The sequence below is a fragment of the Pholcus phalangioides genome, unplaced genomic scaffold (assembly GCF_987345545.1).
Source record: "Pholcus phalangioides strain wild (caught in Gottingen) unplaced genomic scaffold, Ppha-v1.0 ptg000011l_1, whole genome shotgun sequence".
Taxonomy (NCBI): Eukaryota; Metazoa; Arthropoda; class Arachnida; order Araneae; family Pholcidae; genus Pholcus; species Pholcus phalangioides.
Genome location: NW_028301604.1, coordinates 29189552 through 29212075, shown reverse-complemented (window position 1 = coordinate 29212075; position 22524 = coordinate 29189552). Strand labels below are relative to the sequence as shown.

The 22524-nt window shown below is 37.1% G+C and overlaps 1 protein-coding gene across 18 annotated transcripts in view; it reads right to left on the bottom strand.

Moving 5' to 3' along the window:
• Positions 1–22524, bottom strand: part of LOC149080316 (palmitoyltransferase ZDHHC16-like) — a 210098-nt gene that overhangs the window by 74341 nt on the left and 113233 nt on the right. For 16 of the 18 annotated variants that reach the window (XM_089239452.1, XM_089239444.1, XM_089239445.1 and 13 more), the window contains one exon: positions 20161–20278. The exons of 1 other annotated variant lie outside the window; for it this stretch is intronic. In XM_089239452.1, coding sequence (XP_089095578.1) covers positions 20161–20278 — 118 coding nt within the window. Of the gene's footprint in view, positions 1–20134; positions 20279–22524 lie in introns of all 18 variants that reach the window. One more of the 18 variants, XM_089239454.1, reaches the window with a different exon arrangement.

Genomic DNA, 22524 nt, shown 5'->3' with positions numbered 1-22524 from the left:
AAAAATACACAAATCTGTATGTATTCGATAAATGCTTTTTTAAAGGTTTTCATGTCAAAGTAGATTCCTTATTAAAGAAACAATATTTTCTAGATATTATGCTGAGATGAACTTGGAATGAAAGTCATATTGTCTCTGCCGGAACACAAACCCAGGCCCTCTTGCGTACCAGGCAAGCAAGCTGCCATCTACACCACTGGAGACATGACCCTGCCTTCCTTATTTCATGCACTGTGGCATGAGGTACTGAAGTAGAGGCATTAGTAGCCTCTCTTAACTTAGAAAATAGCCCACAGGTGGGACAGTAGAGAGATAGAAAGCTTTTTTCTAAGCCAAGATATCAAGTAAACCAATATTTTTTGGACATTATGCTGAGATGAACTCGGAAAGAAAAGTCATCTTGTCTCTGCCTGGACTTTGTAGAGTGAAAAAACAAAAAATGATGAGAATCGTCCTGAGCCCTGTTAACATCATTATCAGTGAATCTGCAAGTGAATGCAACTTCATTTCTTGGAAAAACCCCAAATGTGCTATAAAACATTGTAGAAATTATTTTCTTCAACTATTTTAAAACTTTCACTTACCAAAAATAGTTTTTCGAAGATCCTGCCATATTTTTGGTAAATCTAGAGCTTGCATGTTTAACACAGGTTAAGCCAAAAAGTCTCTCTCTCACATATGCCACACTAGGGGTATATATGCATGAGTTGCACCAGAAAGGCAGTGTGATGGCCGAATCACATTAAATTGCTACAGAACCTAGGCTATCTTTAGCGGGAATACAACTGACCCTCCTCCGGCAATGGCTTCTTTATTCTTTCAACCTTACCACCAGAAGAAAGTTCGACATCGCACTTCCTCGACTGCATCAGTTTTAGTGAAAGGAAATTTGAGGGAAGAATAAATGAATTAAAAAACTAAAAATTAATAAAGAAAAAAAAAAGAGCTCATCTGAGTTATGTTGAGTTGAAGGTCCTTGGGAGGAGTGATCACCCAATCGCCTATTGCTTGAAGGCTCTCGGGTGGGGGGTGATCACCCCTTCCTGGATCTGCCACTGCCTGAACAGGTCGAATTCTACAAAATCCATGTATTTTTCTATGTCCTGATGTTAGACGCTTGTTATGTGCAAGCAAAGCACCAGGACCAGAAGATATTTCTAAGCTCCTCAGGGAATGTACTAATAAACTGTTGGGGGCCAGTTGCGCAGATTTACAGAAGAAGTGTTGCTGAGGATATCATCCCAGGGGATTGGAAGCTCACTGATGTTGTTCCTATATTTAAAAATGGTAGAAGAGAAACCATGCCAAATTATTGTCCAGTGAGTTCCATGAGCTCCCTCTCTAAAAATTCCCCCAGGCAGGTCCTGAGCAGAATATAGTCATCATGGATGCTATTAGTGATGGATAATCTTGGGTATACAAACTCTCAAAAGCAGTTGTATATTTTCTTTTTGAAGACATTTGATCAGAGAAAAAAGTTAAAAAAAAATTCAAAATATAAGGCTGCTGACGAGAAAAGCTCCAGTGATATTACATATCACATGGTGTATAATCAATCTCTCTCTGTTATTGTGTTTGCGACGTGGTTAATAGAATATAATAATAATTATACAGGGATTGTGGCAACCCAGACCATCCCTGATAAATGGTTGCCAATAAGCACTAAGTAAAAAGTCATGATGTGCAGTAGCCCAGGTCAATAAGATACTTGCCCAAAGTACCAAAGGATGTTTAGAGGTGTCGCGAGTTCGATACCCAGTTCGTCGTTGTCAAAAACTTTCCTGACACAGGGGTACAACAGAAACGGGACATGACCACAGAATAAGATTGCTACCACAGGGAGTCCAACATTGAGGAGTTACCGCACCAACCTCTCGGTAAGTATAAAAAAAGACAAACTTTGAAACGGCGCCATTTGAAATCGACAATAAATTGTAGGTCCAGGTCTAATTAGCCCTCATATACAGAAAACGACCGTGGTATGACAAAAACAATCAAACAAAGTCACGTTGTTGCCAGTTTGCCTAAATGCGCTTACCAAGATTTCTTTTTATGACTGCTCGACGGAAGTAATGTCTTAACCCGAGTAGGTAGGTTCCGTGAACTACTGCTGCCCTCTATAGGAATTTTCCCTAACGTCAACTGAAATCATTGATGTCACACCATTGTGAAAGCTCAGGGAAAATCTAAAAAAAATTTGATCTGAAAGAAAATGGGGAAAAAAATTTCTTCTCAAAATCTAATTTTTTTTGCCAAAATCTAGAGAAATTTTTAACAAATCGAGAGAGCCAGAGGAAGGGCAAAAAATCCAGAGAGTTGGCAGGTCTGTTATTATAAAAGACAACCGGTGAAGTGAATAGGGGAGAATAATGTATTGTCAGAGAATATTGGTATCATCGATTGAGGAAAGGGACATCATGTGTTACCAACCTCCTTTGCTTCTATGACCACGTGACTCAGGCTTTGGAAAAAGGCAAAAACATCAATGTTGTTTATCTCAATTTCCAGAAGGCATTCGATTGAGTCCAACATAGTAAACCCTTGAAGCTTTTTACATGAGATTGGGATTAGTGACAACTTGTTGAATTGGATAGAATTGTGGTTGAGTGATAGATCACAAAGGGTTATAGTGGATGGGGAATTTTCCATTGGACAGATGTGAAGAGTGGAGTCCCTCAAGGAAGTCCTTGGGCCCTTGCTGTTTTTACCTTTTATCGATAAATTTGATCAGGGTATCGACCAAATTTATCAAATTTGCAGATGATGTGAAACTAATGGGGGTAGTCGAGAATCTAATCAATAGGGAGATGCTCCAGATGAACTTGAATATAATTGCAGCATGGGCTAATGAATGAAGTATGACACTTTCATTGTTGATAAGTGCATGGATGCTCATTTTTGTTTGAACAACCCACACTTCACTGATGAGTTGAATGGAATTTTTATCCTGGATGCAACTAGGATCACCTATCTGGATATTCTTATTGACGAGCAGTTCAGATTTCCGAACACTGTTCAGTGATGGTCCAAAAAGCGAATAGAAAGCTTGGTTTACAATTCTTAAAAAGGTCTCTCTGCACCCTCCTAAAGTAATTTTTTTGCTTTTCCAAGGCTTAGTTCGTTCTGGATTGGAGTATGCTGTAAGGTTTTGGAGACCATAACTATAGAGGGACAAACTTTGTTGACGGGGCACAGAGAAAAGCTACAAGTGTACTTGTTGGCACACAAGGCTTGAACTACAAAGAGCGACTTCATTTCAATTCAATTTTATTCACCACATTAACAAAATGTACATTACACAAAACAGGAAAACTATCCAAGGGATCATTATCGATCCATACTGGTGAACTGGTTATTGTTGAGTTAATTTTCAAACACGGAAAAGCAAATAGCAACAATAAACTAATCATAATTAAAAAAATATATTGATTTCTTAAATATGTTTACATGGGAGGAAAGTGGGTGTCCAGGATAAGATCAAAGTGTTCAAAATTTCCAAGAGATTGAATGGGATGGACCATGAATTATTAATATGCGTCAATCGGCTGCTTTGACAAGTGAACACCAGTATCAATTGGTAAAAAACAATTCTGGGTTGTGATGTCTCGCAGGGAATTTTTCTCCAATAGGGTTGTTAATAAATGGAATAGCTTACCTCTGCGGGTTCTGAATTCTAACACAATTGATATGTTTAAAAAGATATAAGATAAACATTGGGATAAATTAAGAAGCTATCCATACTTAGATAAGAGAACCATAATCTTTTTATGGGCAGTGTATCATATAGTATTAATTATTAGTTTTTTTTCGTAATATATGCTCTTAGAGGGCTGTAACTAGGATTTTTGCCATCTGGGGCAAACGTTTTGCCACCCCCCCCCCAACTTTTAAATTCAATAATTTTGTAACTGTGTTCTTTGTTCCCACCTAAAACTGTTGCTCCCTAAATTTTGCCGTCTGGGGAAGTTGTCTCCCCCTTTTCCCCTCTAGTTACAGCCTTTGGTTCTTATATTTGGTTGTTGTATTTTAATATATTTGGCATCCATATTTTTTCATGGGCCATCTTTTTTCAGCCACATATTGGGAAATTTGCCTGTTGTGGCCTTCTTGTTTGTATTTGTATCACACTTTTGCATTAATAATAGAGGATTAGCAAAAAAAATTTTGAAAAAAAAACTATTTCTTTATTATTCAAAACTAGTTATGTAGTGGAATAATGACCATCTGTAGCAACCATGGATCATCGATAACAGTTAGCAAGTCTGTAATCCCTTTTTCAAATATTCAAGCAACAGTGGTAAGTGATAGATGCATCCAAGCAAGTATTAATCTTTCAGCAGTAAATATTTGCAGATAATTTTCCCTCTTGCGCAAAGTGAGAAGCATTTTTTTTTTTGGTAACAGATTTTTTTTTTCTGGAATTTATTTACTTTTTTTTTGTGAAAGCAGATGGTACTCAAACTTGGACACTGCATAGATTGAATAAAATTGAAAAAAAATATTGGAATATGGTATGAGCAAACCTGTTAGAGAATAGAGAAATAATGAAAAAGAACTAAAACATATATATTCATACATGATCTGTATGTCATCATAAGAATTTCATCTCAAGAAAACAATTCAAATCATCAGGAGATGATTAAGCAAGCCATTAGGGCTATTATCTAAAAGCTATGGGAGCAAGTAAAGAGTGAAGTGACATGAATTTGGTTTTTAATAAAAAAAAATGTGCTTACACAAGTTATGTCTTTCTTCAAATACAAGCAATGTATGGAAACATGAGTAAGAAACAAAGCACTGTGTTCAAGTAACATATCGAGTTTGTAGGTGGGAGATATGCTTGGCATATGTGCCATGACCCGGAAGGTACCAATAATCAATCTGGAAAGAATTACTGCTATAGACATGCTGGTGACGAACCCCTTGGTTATACCAAGAACGAACTGTGGTATAACCACAGTTCGTCCTTGGCGCAAGTTTGAGTACCATCTGCTTTCACAAAAAAAAAGTAAATAAATTCCAGAAAAAAAAAATCTGTTACCAAAAAAAAAAAAATGCTTCTCACCATGCTATCAAAACTTCATACACCTTTTGAACATGATGTTTAATTTTGCACTTATATCCAGGACATTTTATAAGAAATTTATACTGGTGGGCCACTTCAAAAAAAAAGAAGACATTCAAAGAGCTAGAATGCAGCTTTTATGTTCACACCACCATTTGGAATAAGGTTAGAATTTTATATATCTCATAGCACCTCTATTTGATCTTGAGGTTTTTAGGTGGCACACTGTTTAGGCATTTTATAATGCCTAAACAGAATAATGGCACTCATTTTATAATGCCTAAACAATGAAAATGATATATTTTCAATTTCATTTCTAAAAAGTTCATTGTAATTGACTTCATGGCACCCCAAGGTGCCATGCCATTTGGGACTGCTCTAGGAAAATATTTTTTATTTATCATTCATTTGAGAACCTACTTGATCGAATACTGAAGGAATCAAGGAACCTGTGCCTACACTATACTGTATAGCTACAGACTATACATACGTAATAAAAATAAAATAAACAAAACTACAAAAAAAAGATGACAAACAAAAATACATAATAAATAAACAAAAATAAATAATAAACAAACAAAAATAAATAATAAATAAACAAAAATGGACATACATATACACCCACTCTGTGACCCTCAAGGGACTACTTGTCCTTCCAGAAGGTCGAATAATTCGTAATACTAAATTTCTATTTTTCAAGCAACCTTCATTATTGTTCTATTATCATAAACAATAAACGGTAATAATTTATGCTCGTGTGCATGCACAATGATTGGATTTTTAAAACGTCACAAAAATATGTTGAAAAAAATTTCAAATTAAAACAATAATTATATCTTGATAGATATCTCTATGCACAAAAATTAAACACATGTATTGTAAAAGAAAAAAATATTTTTCAATGTAAATATTTCTATTGTATTAGTGTTTCAAATGCAATGCTCTTCGCAAAATCATAAATATTATAATTCAATCTTTTATTAGTATGATTAGCAGTTTGGTATTTATTTAATATTTTTGGAGCAGTGTAACTAAAACTTTTTTTGAATAGAGTTTTATTTGTTTTTGGCACTTGATATTCCATACTTAATCTATTTGAAGATCTGTTTCGATTCTTCATTAACCATTCTTCATTTGCTATAACAAATTTTATTATTCTGTATATACAGTTTTGTCTTATGGATAATGCATGGCACTCAGTTTTGGTTTGGTTAGGGGGATTAGTTTTTATTGTGAATCTGATTTTATTATATATATTATCTAATTTATTTATGTTAGTATAGTATGCACAGATTCCATATGTTACAATTGAGTATATCCATGCATAAAATATATCTTTAAAAATTTTTTCATCTATTGCATTTTTAAGTCTATATAATACCGCTGCAAAAGTTTGAATTCTTTTAGTTATTTTTCCTTAATGCAAATTCCATTTTAGGTCATCCTGTATTATTATGCCCAGATAATTGTAGTCAAAAACTCTGTTTATTTCTTGGCAGTTACAGTATAATATGCTATGACTAGGGGAATGGTTATAAATTTTTATATGTATATTATCAAAATTATTTATGTTTTTTGTCTTTAAGCAAATATATTTAGTTTTTTGAATATTTATCTGCAGTTTGTTTTTACTTAGCCAACTATTTATTTTGAAAAGGTCTTCTTACACTTTTTTAAATGAATTTTCCATTTCCATCTCTTCTACATACAGTACTGTATCATTGGAAAAAGATATTAAGTTTCCATTTAGTTCTAGTTTACAAAATTCGTTTATATATATGAGAAAAAGTACAGGTCCAAGAACTGATCCCTGAGGTACGCCCTTTTTTACTTCCAAGAATGTACCAAACAAAAGCGGTTTTCCCTTGTAAAAGCAGTTGATAGACAGTGTATAAAATAACTCTTGATCCTTCTTATGCATTAACTGAAAATTTTAAATACTTCGATTATATCCCCTCCACCACCCGCATTCTTCCAAAAAAAAATTTTTTTTTAACTTTTCATAGCTCAAGCCCTGCGCATCAACAAGAGCATCTATAGCTTTTCTCTGCACCCCCTCGACCAAGTCCCTCTGTATGGTCTCCAAAACTGTACCCCATGCTCCAGTCCAGGATGAACTAAGCCCCAGAAAAGCAAGAATGACTAGGAAAATGCGAAGAGACCTCTTTTAAAATTGAAACTGAGCATTCTATTTGCTTTTTTGAACAACTCATGTCAACGCGGGTCGTTGCTCTCACGCTTGTCAGAATGCTGATCTCTATTACTATTACAGGTTTTTGCTGTGTTTCATAGTCTGGATTCTCCGTCTTTGCTGTACTGTTCTTTCGCCACGAAGAACTTCAGTTGTAACTCCTCGGCTCCAGTCTGTTTTCCTGTCGCCATCTCTTCTCTGCCGCCAACCCGCCCTCCCTCATGCCAGTTCTTGTCGTCACCATGGATACTTGCCTCTACATTTTTGCTGCCGTGGATTTCTTTGGCAGCGCTACGTGTCGTATACCGGTTAGCAAGCCAAGGACTGACGTCACCATGCCACCTATATATACTAGGTGCCTTCCTCAGTGCTTCAGAATGCTGGTTCGTTGCTCTTAAGCTCGTCAGAATGCTGATCTCTTTATTACTATTACAACTCAGTCTCCTTCCCTTGTTTAAATTTTTATTTACTTTATTTTATCATTCTCATGTTACAACAATGACCCCGCAGACTGAATTTAATACTGAGAAAATTTGTCACTCTTGCTCTATTTGATATATATTTTTTGTATCCTTTCCCTGATTCTTCATAAATCCCTCTGCACTTCCTTTCCCCAAGCACTCTTGCTCTTATTATCTGGCAACATTGAGTCTGACCCTGGATCCCGTGTTAACCACTCCCCTCCACCTTCTACCTGCCAACTCAGATCTGGCTCCACTTCTGAAAATGCTGCTAAACCTGATACTTCTTCCAAATCAACAATTATCCTTAATATTCAGGAAACTCAAGTTGCCATACTCAAACAACTGACACTTCTTTCCCAAAAACAAGATTCCTTCAGCTTCAAATTTACCGGCCTTTCCCAACGACTTAGCACAGTTGAAGATAAATTATCCCCTATAGATGACCTGCAAAACAAAGCCCAAGACCTCTCCTCCGATTTTTCAGAACTCTGATCCTCCCTTGTTTCTAAAATAACTGACCTTGAAGATCGTTCTCGTCACTTGAATCTTATTTTTCGTGCAATCTCTGAGGAACCGTCTAATACCAAAACTAATATGGAACTCAAATATAAAATCATAAAATGTTGCTCCGAAGACTTAGAGATAGATATCTCTCCCATGGACATCGAACGTTGCCATAGAATCGGTTCCAGGGGGTCCTGGATGCAGACTCTCAATAGTCAAATTTCTTGATTTCAAACTTTAAAATGACATCCTTAAAAACAACTTCGAATTAAAAACATTCCAATATCAATCTCTGAAGATTTTTCTCTCAAAACTCTGAAACTCAGTGGCCAACTGTAGAGGGCTAGTCAGAAATTCAGGGACAGTGGACTTAAAGAGAAGCTCGTCCATAACTTTGCAATAATTAACAGTATTAAATACATTTGGGAGCCTGAGATTAATGACATTGTCCCTGCCGTTACACCCCAACAAGTTCCACAAACCCTACTCTATCCACCAGTCCTCCCAGTACCCCTAATGTTCCCCCTTTAGGATCTCACCCGTTAACACCCCTCCTGCCTCTAAACTAAATACTTTTAAATTAGGTACCATCAATGTTAGAAGTTTAAATAATAAAATCCTTTCCTTCGAATCCATTTTGCTTGCTCACAACCCCCCTTTCTTGGAGTCACAGAATCTTGGTTGAATAATTGTGTGTCTAATTCAGAATTTCTTCCCTTTAATTACAGTGCTTTCCGTAAAGATAGAAACTCTCGTGGGGGAGGTGTCACCCTGGTTTTCAATAATTCCATTCCTTTGACCTCGAAATTGTTGCAGCTGAATGCCGTCACCCAAATTGTTTTCCCCTCTGTATACCTCCCTCCCCAGATTTACACTTATTCGACCAACTTAACTTATTCTTGAAAAATTCTCCCCCACACATTCCCTAATACTTACTAGAGATTGGAAACTCCCAGGCATTTGATTGGATAAATATGCATTCTACCTCCAGCAATCACTGAATTAATAATAAAGTCCTTGACATTTTCCTTAAATTCAATTTTGTCCAATCTGTCTAAGAACCAACTCAAATTACATTTCACTCCAGTTCAATTCTGGATGTCATTGCTACCTCCGATCGGATCCCAGTTCAGGACACCTCCATCTTCAAGGGTTGCTCGGACCACAAAATCACCTTCATTGATTTTTCCCTTCAGCAATCTATTCCCTCTACAAACTTGCCACCAAACCAAATTTTAATAAGGTCAACTACCCCCTCATGCGAAACATTCTTCATTTCCACTTCTCCGATTCTTATCACTTTCCTCCTCCAACAACATTCATATGTGGGCCACTTTCAAATCGACAATCCTCAAATGCTTAGCTACAGTTCCCAGTAAGAATGTCTCATCTAAGTTCATTTATAACCCATGGATCAATAGAGATATCATCCATTTAAAGAGAAAAATTTGCCATACCGCTCTCAAATACAAAGTAAACAAATTCCACTCACTTAAATCCACAATTTCTGCCTGCACCCAAAACCTTAAAAACCTCATTTCTTTCTGTTGTATTTTTAAGAAATGGTGGAGCCGGAAACGGAACTGTATTGATCAGCATATTGTAGGAAAATAGCATACTTTAATGTGACAAAAAAAACTATTATATAACATAATTAAATGTGGTTATACAGAGCGGCAAAACATCGTGGCCCGGGAAGTAGAAAAAGGTAAACAACAGAAGAAGGATGGCATTGACCACAGTTTTTAGTTCGTAGTTTTCACAACATTCCTCCCCCTCACAATGGAATGAATCTCTCGACCGGTGTTGTCTGACGAGTCGACCTACGAAAAACAGAAGAGAGTTGACTCGAAATCGGTGCAGAGCATTCAGGATGCCCAAGTATTGACAGTAACCGCAGAACCACCATCAGCAGGTTTGGGAGCAGTCTCTGGACACCTTGAATCGTTAGTAGAAGGAGGCAGCAATATTTGATAGTCCATACAGTACTCAGAAGATGGCATTGCAGGATGTTTCTCTGAAGAATGATCTTTTCTCATTTGGTTCTGATGACGTTTCCATTTCCCACGATTCGTCTGAATCAAATACATCATTTTGCCAAGATGTTTGAGAACTTTGGCATTAACCCACTTAGGACCAGGGTTGGGTTTTTGACATGACAAGCGTCAAAAACTGGTTTAAACCATCAAAAACTGTCGAAAACCGTCAAAAACCTAAATGAATGCCTTTTGATAATGTTTTGAACATAATAGGTATACAACATGATGAAAAACTTACTTTTTGGCATATTACAATGTTCTATTTTTAAACATTAATTTATTACAATAATTAAAACAAAATATTAATTATAATTTGCAATTTTGAATTCTTCAACATAAGAGTCTAGAACATATAAAATATAATTTTATGGTTTATTTATCTAAGCTACTCATTACCTGTGTTCAATTTGTTAAGTGGATTAGAGCTGCTTATTCAAAATATGTATGATAGGGCATCAGGGTTAGGTTTTTGACCCCAGAAACTAACTCGGTATTAAAACTGTCAAAAACTTACTGCCAATGATGTCAAATAGTTTTTGTTAACTTGATAGATATATTTGCGGAGTCACCACACAGAGCCACAGCTTCTTAATAAACATTTATTACGACGACACAAACATGATAATCTGGGTTAATGAAAAAGACAGGCATGGAAATTTTTGAACCTCATGCTTTCGTGTGCAGTGACTCTCTGCTCTGCTGTTTTCCAGACGGTCGTCTCCAGTACCCGGGATCACGTGACACACTCGAGGTCGTTGACCCGACTCTTGGGGGGTCGTCTGCGTGAGACACCACACACTCCCTCCCCAGTGATCACGAGTAATAAGAGGTGATCGCGTACTATGGAGTAGCATCAGTGATCACGAGCACTGTAGACGATCTGGAAAGTGGACAGTACGTCCAGAACGAGTGGTTCTGACTGGTTTCACAGCAGAATCAGCTGCGAGTCTGTCAGACGTAACTGCAGTTGGTACGTTTGGAGATACAGGTACCGGCTCCACCGTCGGATTCACAAGAAACGCCGGTTTAAGCCGATCGACTGACACTGACACAGTTTTTCCTCTTATGTCCACGTTGAACACTTTGTCGGTCCGGCTGATCACTCTGTATGGTCCTTCAAATGGCTGTTCCAGAGGACGTTTCACCCTATCAGTTCTTACGAAAACGTGAGAAGTAGTTTTCAAATCATGGTGAACAAATGTAGGATGTCCTCCATGCCGTTTGATTGGTCGTGGCTGGAAAGTTTGGACGTGAGTTCTCAGCATTTGTAGGAACTCGGAAGCGTCAGTTGAGTTGGAATTAGCTCGTGCTTGGAAAAATTCACCAGGTAATCGTAAAGTTTCTGGCCATCGTGAAAACCGGTCTATCATTGTTAGGCAATAAGAATATCCATCGGAAATGGGCAGTGGGCCAATGATATCCAAATGAATATGTTGAAATCGTTGGGAAGGTTCCACAAACGATTGTAGTGTGGATCTCGTGTGCTTGTGCACTTTGGATCTTTGGCATGGTATGCACACTTTTGTCCATTTAGCACAGTCTTTAGCTAGACATGGCCAAATGAATCGCTTTCTGACCAAATCAATAGTACGTCTAATTCCTGGGTGTGAGAGTTTGTGCATATTCCAAAACACATCATATCGAAATTTTTCTGGAATATAAGGTCGAACAGCACCTGTTGATAAATCACAGTAGAGCGCTTTAGCTGAGTCTGGAAGAAATACTTTCTTCAGTTGCAAAGCTGATTTGCTCTTTAGAAGTTCCTCTAGTTCTTTATCCCTCTCTTGTTGCTCAGCGATGGCAGTAAAATCGAGAGGTCCAGGAACTGAAATTGCTGTTACGCGTGATAAGATATCAGAGGAAATATTTTGCGATCCAGGAATATGGCAAATGTTCGTTGTGAACTGCGATATATAATCTAAATGCCTTAGCTGTCTAGGTGAGCATTTTTCACTTTTTTGTCGAAACGCATAGCACAGTGGTTTATGGTCACTGAAAAGTATAAACTCACGAGCTTCAAGCATGTATCTGAAAAATTTTATGGAAGAATATGCGGCAAGAAGTTCTCGATCGTATGCGCTATATCGTGTTTCGGTGGGTGAAAGTTTACGTGAGAAAAAACCTAGTGGTTGAAGACCATTGTCCGTCACCTGGTGCAGTGCACCGCCTATAGCATAGTCGGAAGCATCTACGTGTAGAGCTAATTGGGCAGACGGGGATGGATGTGCCAGCAATGCGGCATTAGCTAGTAGCTTTTTGCAATCTTCAAATGCTTTCAAAGTTGATGTAGACCACACAACTTTTGTTTTGTCTTTTCTTTTTTTCGTGGAACCTTTCAATAGATCATGCAGTTGCACTTGTGTCTCAGCTGCATGCGGTAGGAAACGGCGATAAAAATTTATGAGACCTAAATATTTACGCAATTGCTCAATTGTTTCCGGTTGCTTGAAATCGAGTACAGCTTGCACTTTGTCTGGACGAGGTGTGATACCAGATGGTTTGATCACATGTCCCAGAAATTCAAGCTCAGAAACACCAAATATGCATTTTGACACATTTAAAACTAAGCCATACTGTTGAAGACGTTGGAATATTTGTTTTAATTGAATTTTGTGTTCTTCGGCATTTTCAGAAAAGCATAGAATGTCATCAAGATATACATAGCAGAATGGTAAACCTCGTAAAACTTCATGCATGAACCGCATAAAAGTTTGAGCGGCATTTACGAGACCGAAGCTCAATCTTGTATACTCGAATAAACCCCAAGGGGTTGTGATTGCGGTTTTTGGTATATCTTCTTCGGCAATGCCAATTTGATGATATGCCTTGAAGATGTCTAGTCTAGAAAAAATAGACTTACCATGCAATTCTTGAGAAAAGTCTTGAATATGGGGTATCGGGTAAGAATCAAATTCCGTAACACTATTTAGACGACGATAATCACCGACAGGACGTACAGTACCATCCGCCTTGGGCACAATATGTAACGGTGAGCTCCAAGGGCTTTTGGAGGGCCGGATAATCCCTTGTTCCAAAAGGAATTCAAACTCGGTTTTCACCTGTTGTTGAATTTTTGGATTGAGACGTCGAGGCTTCGAAGCCACCGGTGGTCCTCGAGTGATGATATGGTGTCGCGTCACATGTTTCACTGTTTTACCGATCTGTGAAGGGTTGAAGACATCTGGGAATTCTTGAAATATAGCACTGTATTCAGAATCTCCAATGGTAGTGACGGAAGTTTGTGTTGTGGGCTTGATCGATCCGAGTACCCGTAATGATGTTTGCGAATCGATGAGTCGTCGGTTTCGCACATCAACGATTAGGTTGAAGTTACTGAGAAAATCAGCTCCAAGTATTGGTGAAGTGACGTCAGCTACGAGAAATGTCCAGGAAAAAGGTTTCCGGAGACCTAAATCAAGTTTCTTGACCGTGGAACCATAGGCAAGAATCTTGCTGTTGTTTGCGGCGAACAAATGGAAACTTGGGTGTAGCGCTGACGAATTTTTTTTAGGTGGGATAACAGAAACTTCACTGCCAGAGTCAACAAGGAAACGATCACCCGTAACTCTGTCAATCACGAAGAGCCTGCTGGATTTGTTGCCCGATTCCATCATACCAGCGATGATGGAAGGTCGTCGTTTTTTTTCTGGAATTTACATGGCTGACGGCAGTAGCGGGCTTTCTCACCGAATTGTTGTGATAGAAGCAGATATCCCGTGCTCGACTTGAACGAGATGTTGAACGCCTAGCTCGTCGCTGTTGGGAGTTACTGCGATATCTCCCTCTAGAGAGTCGATTCACCGTAGCCGTTAGCTCTGCCACTTGTTTGGTGAGCGTTTCGATGACTGATGACGAATCATTTCGATCTTGAGTTGGCTGCATTTGCGATGATGATGATGGCTGGATTCGACACACATAATTTTGGGTAGTGACTTCAGCCACTTTGTCGGCTAGGACAGCAAGTTGATCTAATGGCTCACTGGAAACCGATAACACTGCTTGAATATTTTGCGGTAAGCGTTGCATCCACAAGGTGGGTAAGAACTCGTCAGTGACTTTGTTGCCGGAGAGTTCTTTTATCTTTCGCAGCAGTTGACTTGGCTTTTGATCACCCAGCTGTAGCTCGTTCAAAAGTTCCTTGACTTTTTGATGTTCCGTCGCGGCGAACTCCTTTATGAGGCGATCCGACAAGGCTTGATAGCGGTTGATTGCCGGAGGATTTAATATCAGATCCGAGACAAAAGACAAGCATTCTCCGTCCAAGGAAGAGACCAAGGCTGCATATTTCGTGTCATCGTTAGTGATTCCACTGAGTTGAAAAGCACTGTTGCACTGTTGAATCCATAGTTGGACATTGGATTTCCAAAACGGAGGTAATCGAAGTCCAATCCTCGAAACTTGAGCATTTTCTTCCGCCATCGCTCAGCTCCAACGGGAGAGAGAGAAAAAAAAGAAGAGAAGACGAGAGAGAGGAGGAGGTCACACACCAGAAGAGAAGAAGAGCAGGCGATGATGCGTGGGTGAGAGGGGTCTGTTCTTCAGGGGCCTCTTTGAGGGAAGAATCGAGTCATCGCAACCACAGACATAATGGAGGCTCGGAAAGAAGAAAATTTCCGAATATGCATGAGATTAAATCTTCAATGAAGATGGACTTTTTTTGATGGTTAATGTTCCTAAACGTCGCTGGTCACCACTGCGGAGTCACCACACAGAGCCACAGCTTCTTAATAAACATTTATTACGACGACACAAACATGATAATCTGGGTTAATGAAAAAGACAGGCATAGAAATTTTTGAACCTCATGCTTTCGTGTGCAGTGACTCTCTGCTCTGCTGTTTTCCAGACGGTCGTCTCCAGTACCCGGGATCACGTGACACACTCGAGGTCGTTGACCCGACTCTTGGGGGGTCGTCTGCGTGAGACACCACATATTAAATAACAAAATACTTACTTTTATTTAGATTAAAGGGTTTTATATTCAGAATTATAATTACTGAGGAAAAATATATATTTTGATATTTTAAATTTTGTGATCTGCCCAAAATTTTATTCCATATAAAAATTCTCATGCAGCATCTGTTAATGCACTAATTAAACTCATTTATTTTCACATAAAAATTTCTTAGCTCAGAGTGTATAAATTCACAGAGTATTAAAGAATATTTTCAACCAAAGCAGAGCTGACAGGACTTGATACCCAAAGCATTTTTTTTGCATGTTTGAATACAGCTTCAATTGGAAAACCATTGCATTATAAATACTAGTAAATGTACCATATCATAGTGCAAAAGTAAGAATAAACCAAGTTTGACATATACAAGCTAGCATTGCCAAATTAAATGACATTTTAGTCCTACAATTTAGTATTTTGATCGCTAGATATATTTCAATGTTATGTGCAATAAGAGTATTGTTTTAAGTATCAGTGGTTATCTAGATAATTTAATAATAACAGAAATCAACATTACATACATGATGTAATAAACTTTTTTAAACACTTATCTGTTGTAAAAAGAGTACAGCAGATAGTTTATAGGCCTATCAATGCATATATATAAGCAGTTGAAGAAATTTTGGAACGCCAAGAATCATCTTGAATCAAAGAATGTCAAATCGTTCCACAGTTTTCCCTTCAATGTTCATGTTATGCTTTATTCAAATTTTATAAGAAAAAAAAAACATATATTGTCCAAAATAATTCTGTCGGGAGTAGAAAATTATTTTAGAATCTTATTAAATATTTATTCTTTGTATAACATAGTCACTTTAAACATTACATGCAATTAACGTGTGCATTTTCATTGGGAATTTTTATATCGAAAAGCAATATTTGAGGTTTTTGACAGTTTTTGACAAAGGTTTTTGATGGAGGGTTTTTGACGTGACAGTTTAAACTGCGGTTTAAACCGTCAAAAACTGCCATGTGTCAAAAACCTGCCAACCCTGCTTAGGACCATTTGAATAGTTCTTACAAAAAACTCTGCTGTTAATACTGAACTTGTGGGTAGTACTGTCTTGTGAAAATTTAATGTTTTTATCCTTTGGAGGGAATAAGAGGGAGAGCAGATCTCTAGGCTGTCTGCCATGCAATAGTTCTGCAGGAGACTTATCACAACCAGGTTTTGGTGTTATTCTGTATATTATTAGAAGCTTTTGGAGTGCTTCTGACTTGTGGTCTCCTCCCCTCACAGCTTTTTTCATAGCTTCTTTGAATGTCCGGACGAAACGTTCTGCTTCGCCATTACAGGCAAGATGAAATGGAGCAGTAGTAAGATGCTCGATACCATTCAATTTGCAAAAGTCCTCAAAAACTTTACTAGTAAATTGTGTACCATTGTCTGACACAAGTATGATCGGCAAACCTTCAATGATAAATACTTTCTTTAGAGCTTCAATAGTCACTTCTGAAGTAGTAGATTTCATCTCGATCACGTAAGGAAATTTTGAATATGCATCAAAGCAAATGATAAGCCACATGGAATTTTGGAAGGGACCCGCAAAGTCTATATGAATTCTGTGCCAAGGATCATCTGGTTTTGGCCAGTCCTGGAACATTGCTTTTGGACAAGCTTTTTCACGTTGACATGATTGATATTGGTTTGCAGTGTTTTCAATCTGCTGCTCGATCTGTGGAAACCAGCAATATCTTCGAGCCATCTGTTTCATTCGAACCATTCCCCAATGACCAATGTGAACAGTCTTGAGAACTGAACTTTGCAAAGTCTTTGGAATGATTACATGAAGACATTCAGTTTGGAGTAGCAAGATACCTCAGTTGACAGAGAGTGAATTTTTTCTTAGACAGTATGGTTTTACATCCTCATTGTTCTCCGGCAAGTCTTTCGGCCAACCATTCTGAATATAATGGAGAACTTTTTTCAAAGTTTTGTCCTTAGCAGTTGCTTCTTGTATTGCTTTGTAGTCAACTGGATAATGAGATATGTATTCATCCACCTGTACATCAATATTGTGGCATGCATTCTCTGATTTGTCAAATTCTACATCTGAACCAACTGGAAGTCTTGAAAGAGCATCAGCATTTCCATGCTGCATTGTTGGTCTATATTTGATATCGTACATATATCCCATAAGAATAATTGCCCAACGTTGAAGTCTCTGAGCAGTCATTACGGGACGTTGCTTGTTGGGATGGAATATGGATACCAGGGGTTGGTGATCCGTGAGGAGTTAAAATTTTCTGCCATACAAATACTGATGAAATTTTTTCACACCATAAATAATGGATAAAGCCTCTTTTTCGATTTGACTGTAGGCTTTTTGTGTATCAGTCAATGTCTTGGAAGCAAAAGCAATCAGTTTTTCTGAACCATCGGAATATCTGTGAGAAATCACAGCACCTATGCCATAAGATGATGCATCAGTTGCCAAAATCAGTGGCAATTCTGAGTTGTAATGCACTAGTCTGGTAGCTTTAACAATGTGTTCTTTCAATTTCTGGAATGCTTCCTCTTGTTCTTGCTTCCACTCGAATTTGACATTTTTTCTTCACAGTTTGTTCAAAGGACCTGCCAGCTGAGAAAAACCAGGAATGAACTTGTTATAGTAGTTGATTTTTCCAATAAATGAATGCAGTTCCTGGATATTTTTAGGTTTGCGTAAGTCTTTCACTGCTGCAATATTAGAATCTGATGGTCGCATCCCATCCTCGTCGCCATAACTGTTGTATTTTTAAGAAATGGTGGAGCCGGAAACGGAATTGTATTGATCAGCATATTGTAGGAAAATAGCATACTTTAATGTGACAAAAAAAACTATTATATAACATGATTAAATGTGGTTATACAGAGCGGCAAAACATCGTGGACCAGGAAGTAGAAAAAGGTAAACAACAGAAGAAGGACGCCATTGACCACAGTTTTTAGTTCGTAGTTGTTGTAGTTTTCACAACACTTTCCAAAAAACTAAATATCTTTCTCACCCTTTACCAAATTATCTCAAATCTAATCCCTCAAAGTTTTGGAACTTCCTCCGTCCCAAATCAGCTGGCCCTCATCTCTCAAAACTTCAACTCAAGACGTCTTTTCTCCTGAGGATATCGCCAATGAGTTCAATTTAGCATTCTGCTGTTTTCTCATTGGATCCTACACCCCCCCCCCCCAATATTCATTCACTGACTCCATTCACAATTCTAACTCAATCTTTGTTCTAGGGAGGGCATCGTAAAATTATTGAAAAAATTCAAACCTGGCTCTTTGGGCCCAGACGGAATCCCTAACTACATTCTCAAATTCTGTGATGAAGAAATCACTGACTATCGTTTGATTATTTTCAATGTTTCTCTAAATTCCTCCATTCTACCATCTGATCAGAAAATAAACAAAATCATTCCAATTCACAAATCTGGTCCTCTTACAGATCCCTTTAATTTCAGACCTATTGCAATCACTTCATCTTACTCCAAGATTCTTGAACACATCATAGCAAAGGAAATCTGTACCCACTTTGACTCCATAAAATTTTTCTTCCCTAATCAGCATGGCTTTAGACATTCTCTCTCCACCTCTTCTTAATTGGCCGTTTTCATCTATGACCTCTTGGGAGCCGTCGATAAAAACTTAGAAACTGATGTCATTTTCTTAGATTTCTCAAAAGCATATGACGAAGTCCCCCACGATAAATTACTACTTAAACTTTCTACACTCGGCTTAAACGTTCAATTGCTTAATTGGTTGGAAGCCTTCTTAAAATATCGCAAACAATATGTCCACCTCAAAGACCACAACTCTCCATCAGCCACCGTAAATTCTGTGACCCCGCAGGGATCAGTTATTTCTCCACTTTTATTCTTAATATTTATTAACGACCTCCCTGAAACCCTCAACTGTACCACTAGAGACTTTTTGCTGATGATTGCATAATCTAACGCACCATAAATCATGAGTCAGACAAAGAACTTCTCCAATGCAATCTCAATTTTCATTTCCCAATGTGGTACTCCACATGGCAAATGCCTCTCAACATCTATAAAACAGTTCTCATGAGAATTTCACATAAACTCTCACCTTTCGAATTTTCATACTCTATCAATAACTCCCCCATATCCCAGGTTTCTCAATATAAATACCTCAGTGTTATCATTTCAGCAGACCTGCACTGGAATAAACACATCGATTATATCTATCAAAAATGTCTCAATAAAATCTTTTTCCTTCACCGCAACCTTAAACACTACTCGCCATGTTAGATTCCTCTGTTATCAAACCTATATTTTTCCAGTTATCTCCTGTGCCTCCAAAATTTCAGACCCCTACACTACTAGCAATATCGAGAAGCTGGAATCAATACAAAATAAATCTGCCCGCTTTATCTACGACAGTTGGTCCTCCTATGTCTGTCTCTGAACTTAAACGTGAACTTAATCTTCTCCTTATTAAGTACATCGAGAAACTAGTACATAGTTTATTGATGAGTTTATATATGAGTTAATCATAGTTTATATGATTAACCATGCTTTTTAAAATTCTCTATGGACATTTACATTTTGATACCACCAGTATTATCTCTAAGCCAACATATATATAGCAGACTTGATCATCCACTTAAGATAAACCCTATCTCCGCTTTCACTGACTACTTTAAATTTAGCTTCTTTCTGCATGCCATTACTAAGTGGAACTCACTCCCCTCCATGGTCGTTGATTCACTCACGATATTTATATTTTCGAAAAATGTAAAACTTTTTTCTGTCACCATTAACTGCATTCTCATGTTTATTCTTCTGCCAACATTATTGTATAAATAAAAATAAATTATTCTTTGCAAATAAAAGAAAAAAAAAAGAAATTCAATATGGATAAACATAATTCATGTGCACACAATAGCAAAACAATTTTTTTTCAACAGTTACCACATTATGGGTGAAAGAAAGGATACGACAATGATGATCCATTTTCAAAATGCATACATTACAGATGCTACAGTGATGTGTTCTTGGTGGTTTAGGTGCAACACACTTTTTACATATTGAGACTGCCTCAGGAATCAAAGCGCCCTTAAAATGAATAAGCAAAATTGAATAGCTTAAGATGTTTTTAAAAAAAAAAAATTTCAACTTCAAATTTTGATGAATACTCTAGTGTGTTAGCATTCTTGTGTTTTGTCATCAAGAATCATGATCATCATAATGTCAAACCTGAATGCAAAAATACTTAGCACAAATTACCAAAACTACATTCTCCTGCTCTGGGTTTCCATAATAAAATTGAACTGTAAGACAATTAGGAATTTTCTTACAGTTCAATTTTTTCCAGTAAAGGAATTTTAGTAAAATCAGTCATAAAACTTAAAAAAAATCCACAGCTACTTAGTTATTGGTATATAGAGGCCAGATTACATACAAATGCTAGGGCATATACATTTACCTATTTCAGCCATTCTCAGCATTAATGCATATAGAAGCATAAAATCAAACAATTTTCAGAACAGGAATGGGAACAGATGTTCATTCCGGAGCAATTTTAGAAGCAGCAAAAAAATAGGATCTGGAGCAGGAAAATGTAGATTTTGGAACAGATATATAAATTGAAGCAGCGAAATTAATTTAAAAAATGAATTGGAGCAACAAAATATTTCAGACGGATATTTAAAAAGAAACAGTAAAGTACTAAGCATTTAAATTTAAAACAAATATCAGATTTACTCAGTTTGAATAAGCTGAAAACTTTCTATAGCAAGTTTCAATTTTTTTTTCTCTCTCTTGAATTAGTAGTGAAACTTGTTAAGATGGACACCCATCTTAAACAGAATCAAAATATAGCCTGTTCAATGATTAGTACTTTTATTCACATCTTTATAAAACAGAAAACTGTCTAAAACAGAATATTATTTCAATCTATTGATGTTCAGTTTCATACAGGTTTCACTATAATTAACTCAAAAATAGTTAATATAATTAAAAGGTTTTTCTATTATTTATTAACTTTATGTTAAGTAAATATTGCTACCTATCCTCCAATTACCAATAATGAGTGAATATGCAACTTAGAAACAAACACAGGGGACCCCCCCCCCTCCCGTCAAAAATATCTTTAAATATTTTTGTGAATTAATTTGAACTATTGAAAGAAAATACCTTTATATGCTATCTTATGTATAATCAATTTTTTTAATTAAAAAAAAAGCCTTTTTCAAGGTAAGTAACTGGAAATTGTCTGGTAGAAAATCTGATGTGCCACTCCAAAGGTAAAGGTTGATCTTATGTATGCCCCTGATGCAACAAACTGCAAATCTGTATAGGAGGTCTGCTGATCACCATGGCAATGCTTTTTATCACAGGGATAGCCGACTCTAAATTGAAAACCACAGAAAGTCCTTTCAGCCAACAACACCTGCACGGTCATGGTGCCAAATAAAAAAAATCAATTTTTAAAGAATAATAAATCCTTGACTGCCTAAATTTTAATTTCGTAAATTTTTCTGGACTTCCAGAGACTGTATAGATTATCGGTTCAACATATTTCTAAAACAAGTGTGTCTTGGGGTAGAGTTTCAGGAGAAAAATAAAAATTAAATATTTTTAGATTGAAAATATTCGTGTGAATGAAAAAAATATCTTAGCACTTGCAAAGCGTGAAAAGCACACATGGTTAGCATGCAAGTTTTTTTTCTCAATGCAGTACTGTACTTTGTAGTAGTCAAACTACTTTCCAATTGAGATTGCTACTTTCCTAGTCATAAAATAGTGCAACTATGAGAGATGGGAGGAGGGAAAGTGGTGTTGAAGTACTGAGAAATAAAACACGTTATCAGAATCATTTCACGGCTCGCTGGAACAAAATAGTTTCTTCTTTTTTTTAAATTCAAGGAATTTGACATTCTGAACACATCATTGGCAACACTGATAGATACAAGGCAGGTATAAAAGTATTTTAAGGAGCTCCAAGTACACAAAAAATAATAATTTACAAACAAGTGCTATTTGGTGAACAAAAATATGAAAATACACTATTGGAGCAGAATGGCGCAATGTTAATTTTGATGCAGTGCGGCGCAATTGCCACAGAGTTCCCACGTCTGCAGGTAGTCAGCTACCAAAAGTGACACAATTCCCGTGCTGCTTGCAGGAGAAAAAACGCTCTCTTAAACTGAGAAATTTGGTTTAAACCCAACACCTTTGCTAGTCCTCGTTAACCTTCTAAATGGTGAAGACTCATATATGAGTCCGAAGACAACTACCGTCATTTCGGTCCGAACTCATAAATAATAACTCACAATCCGAACTCATAACTCGTCAGGAAC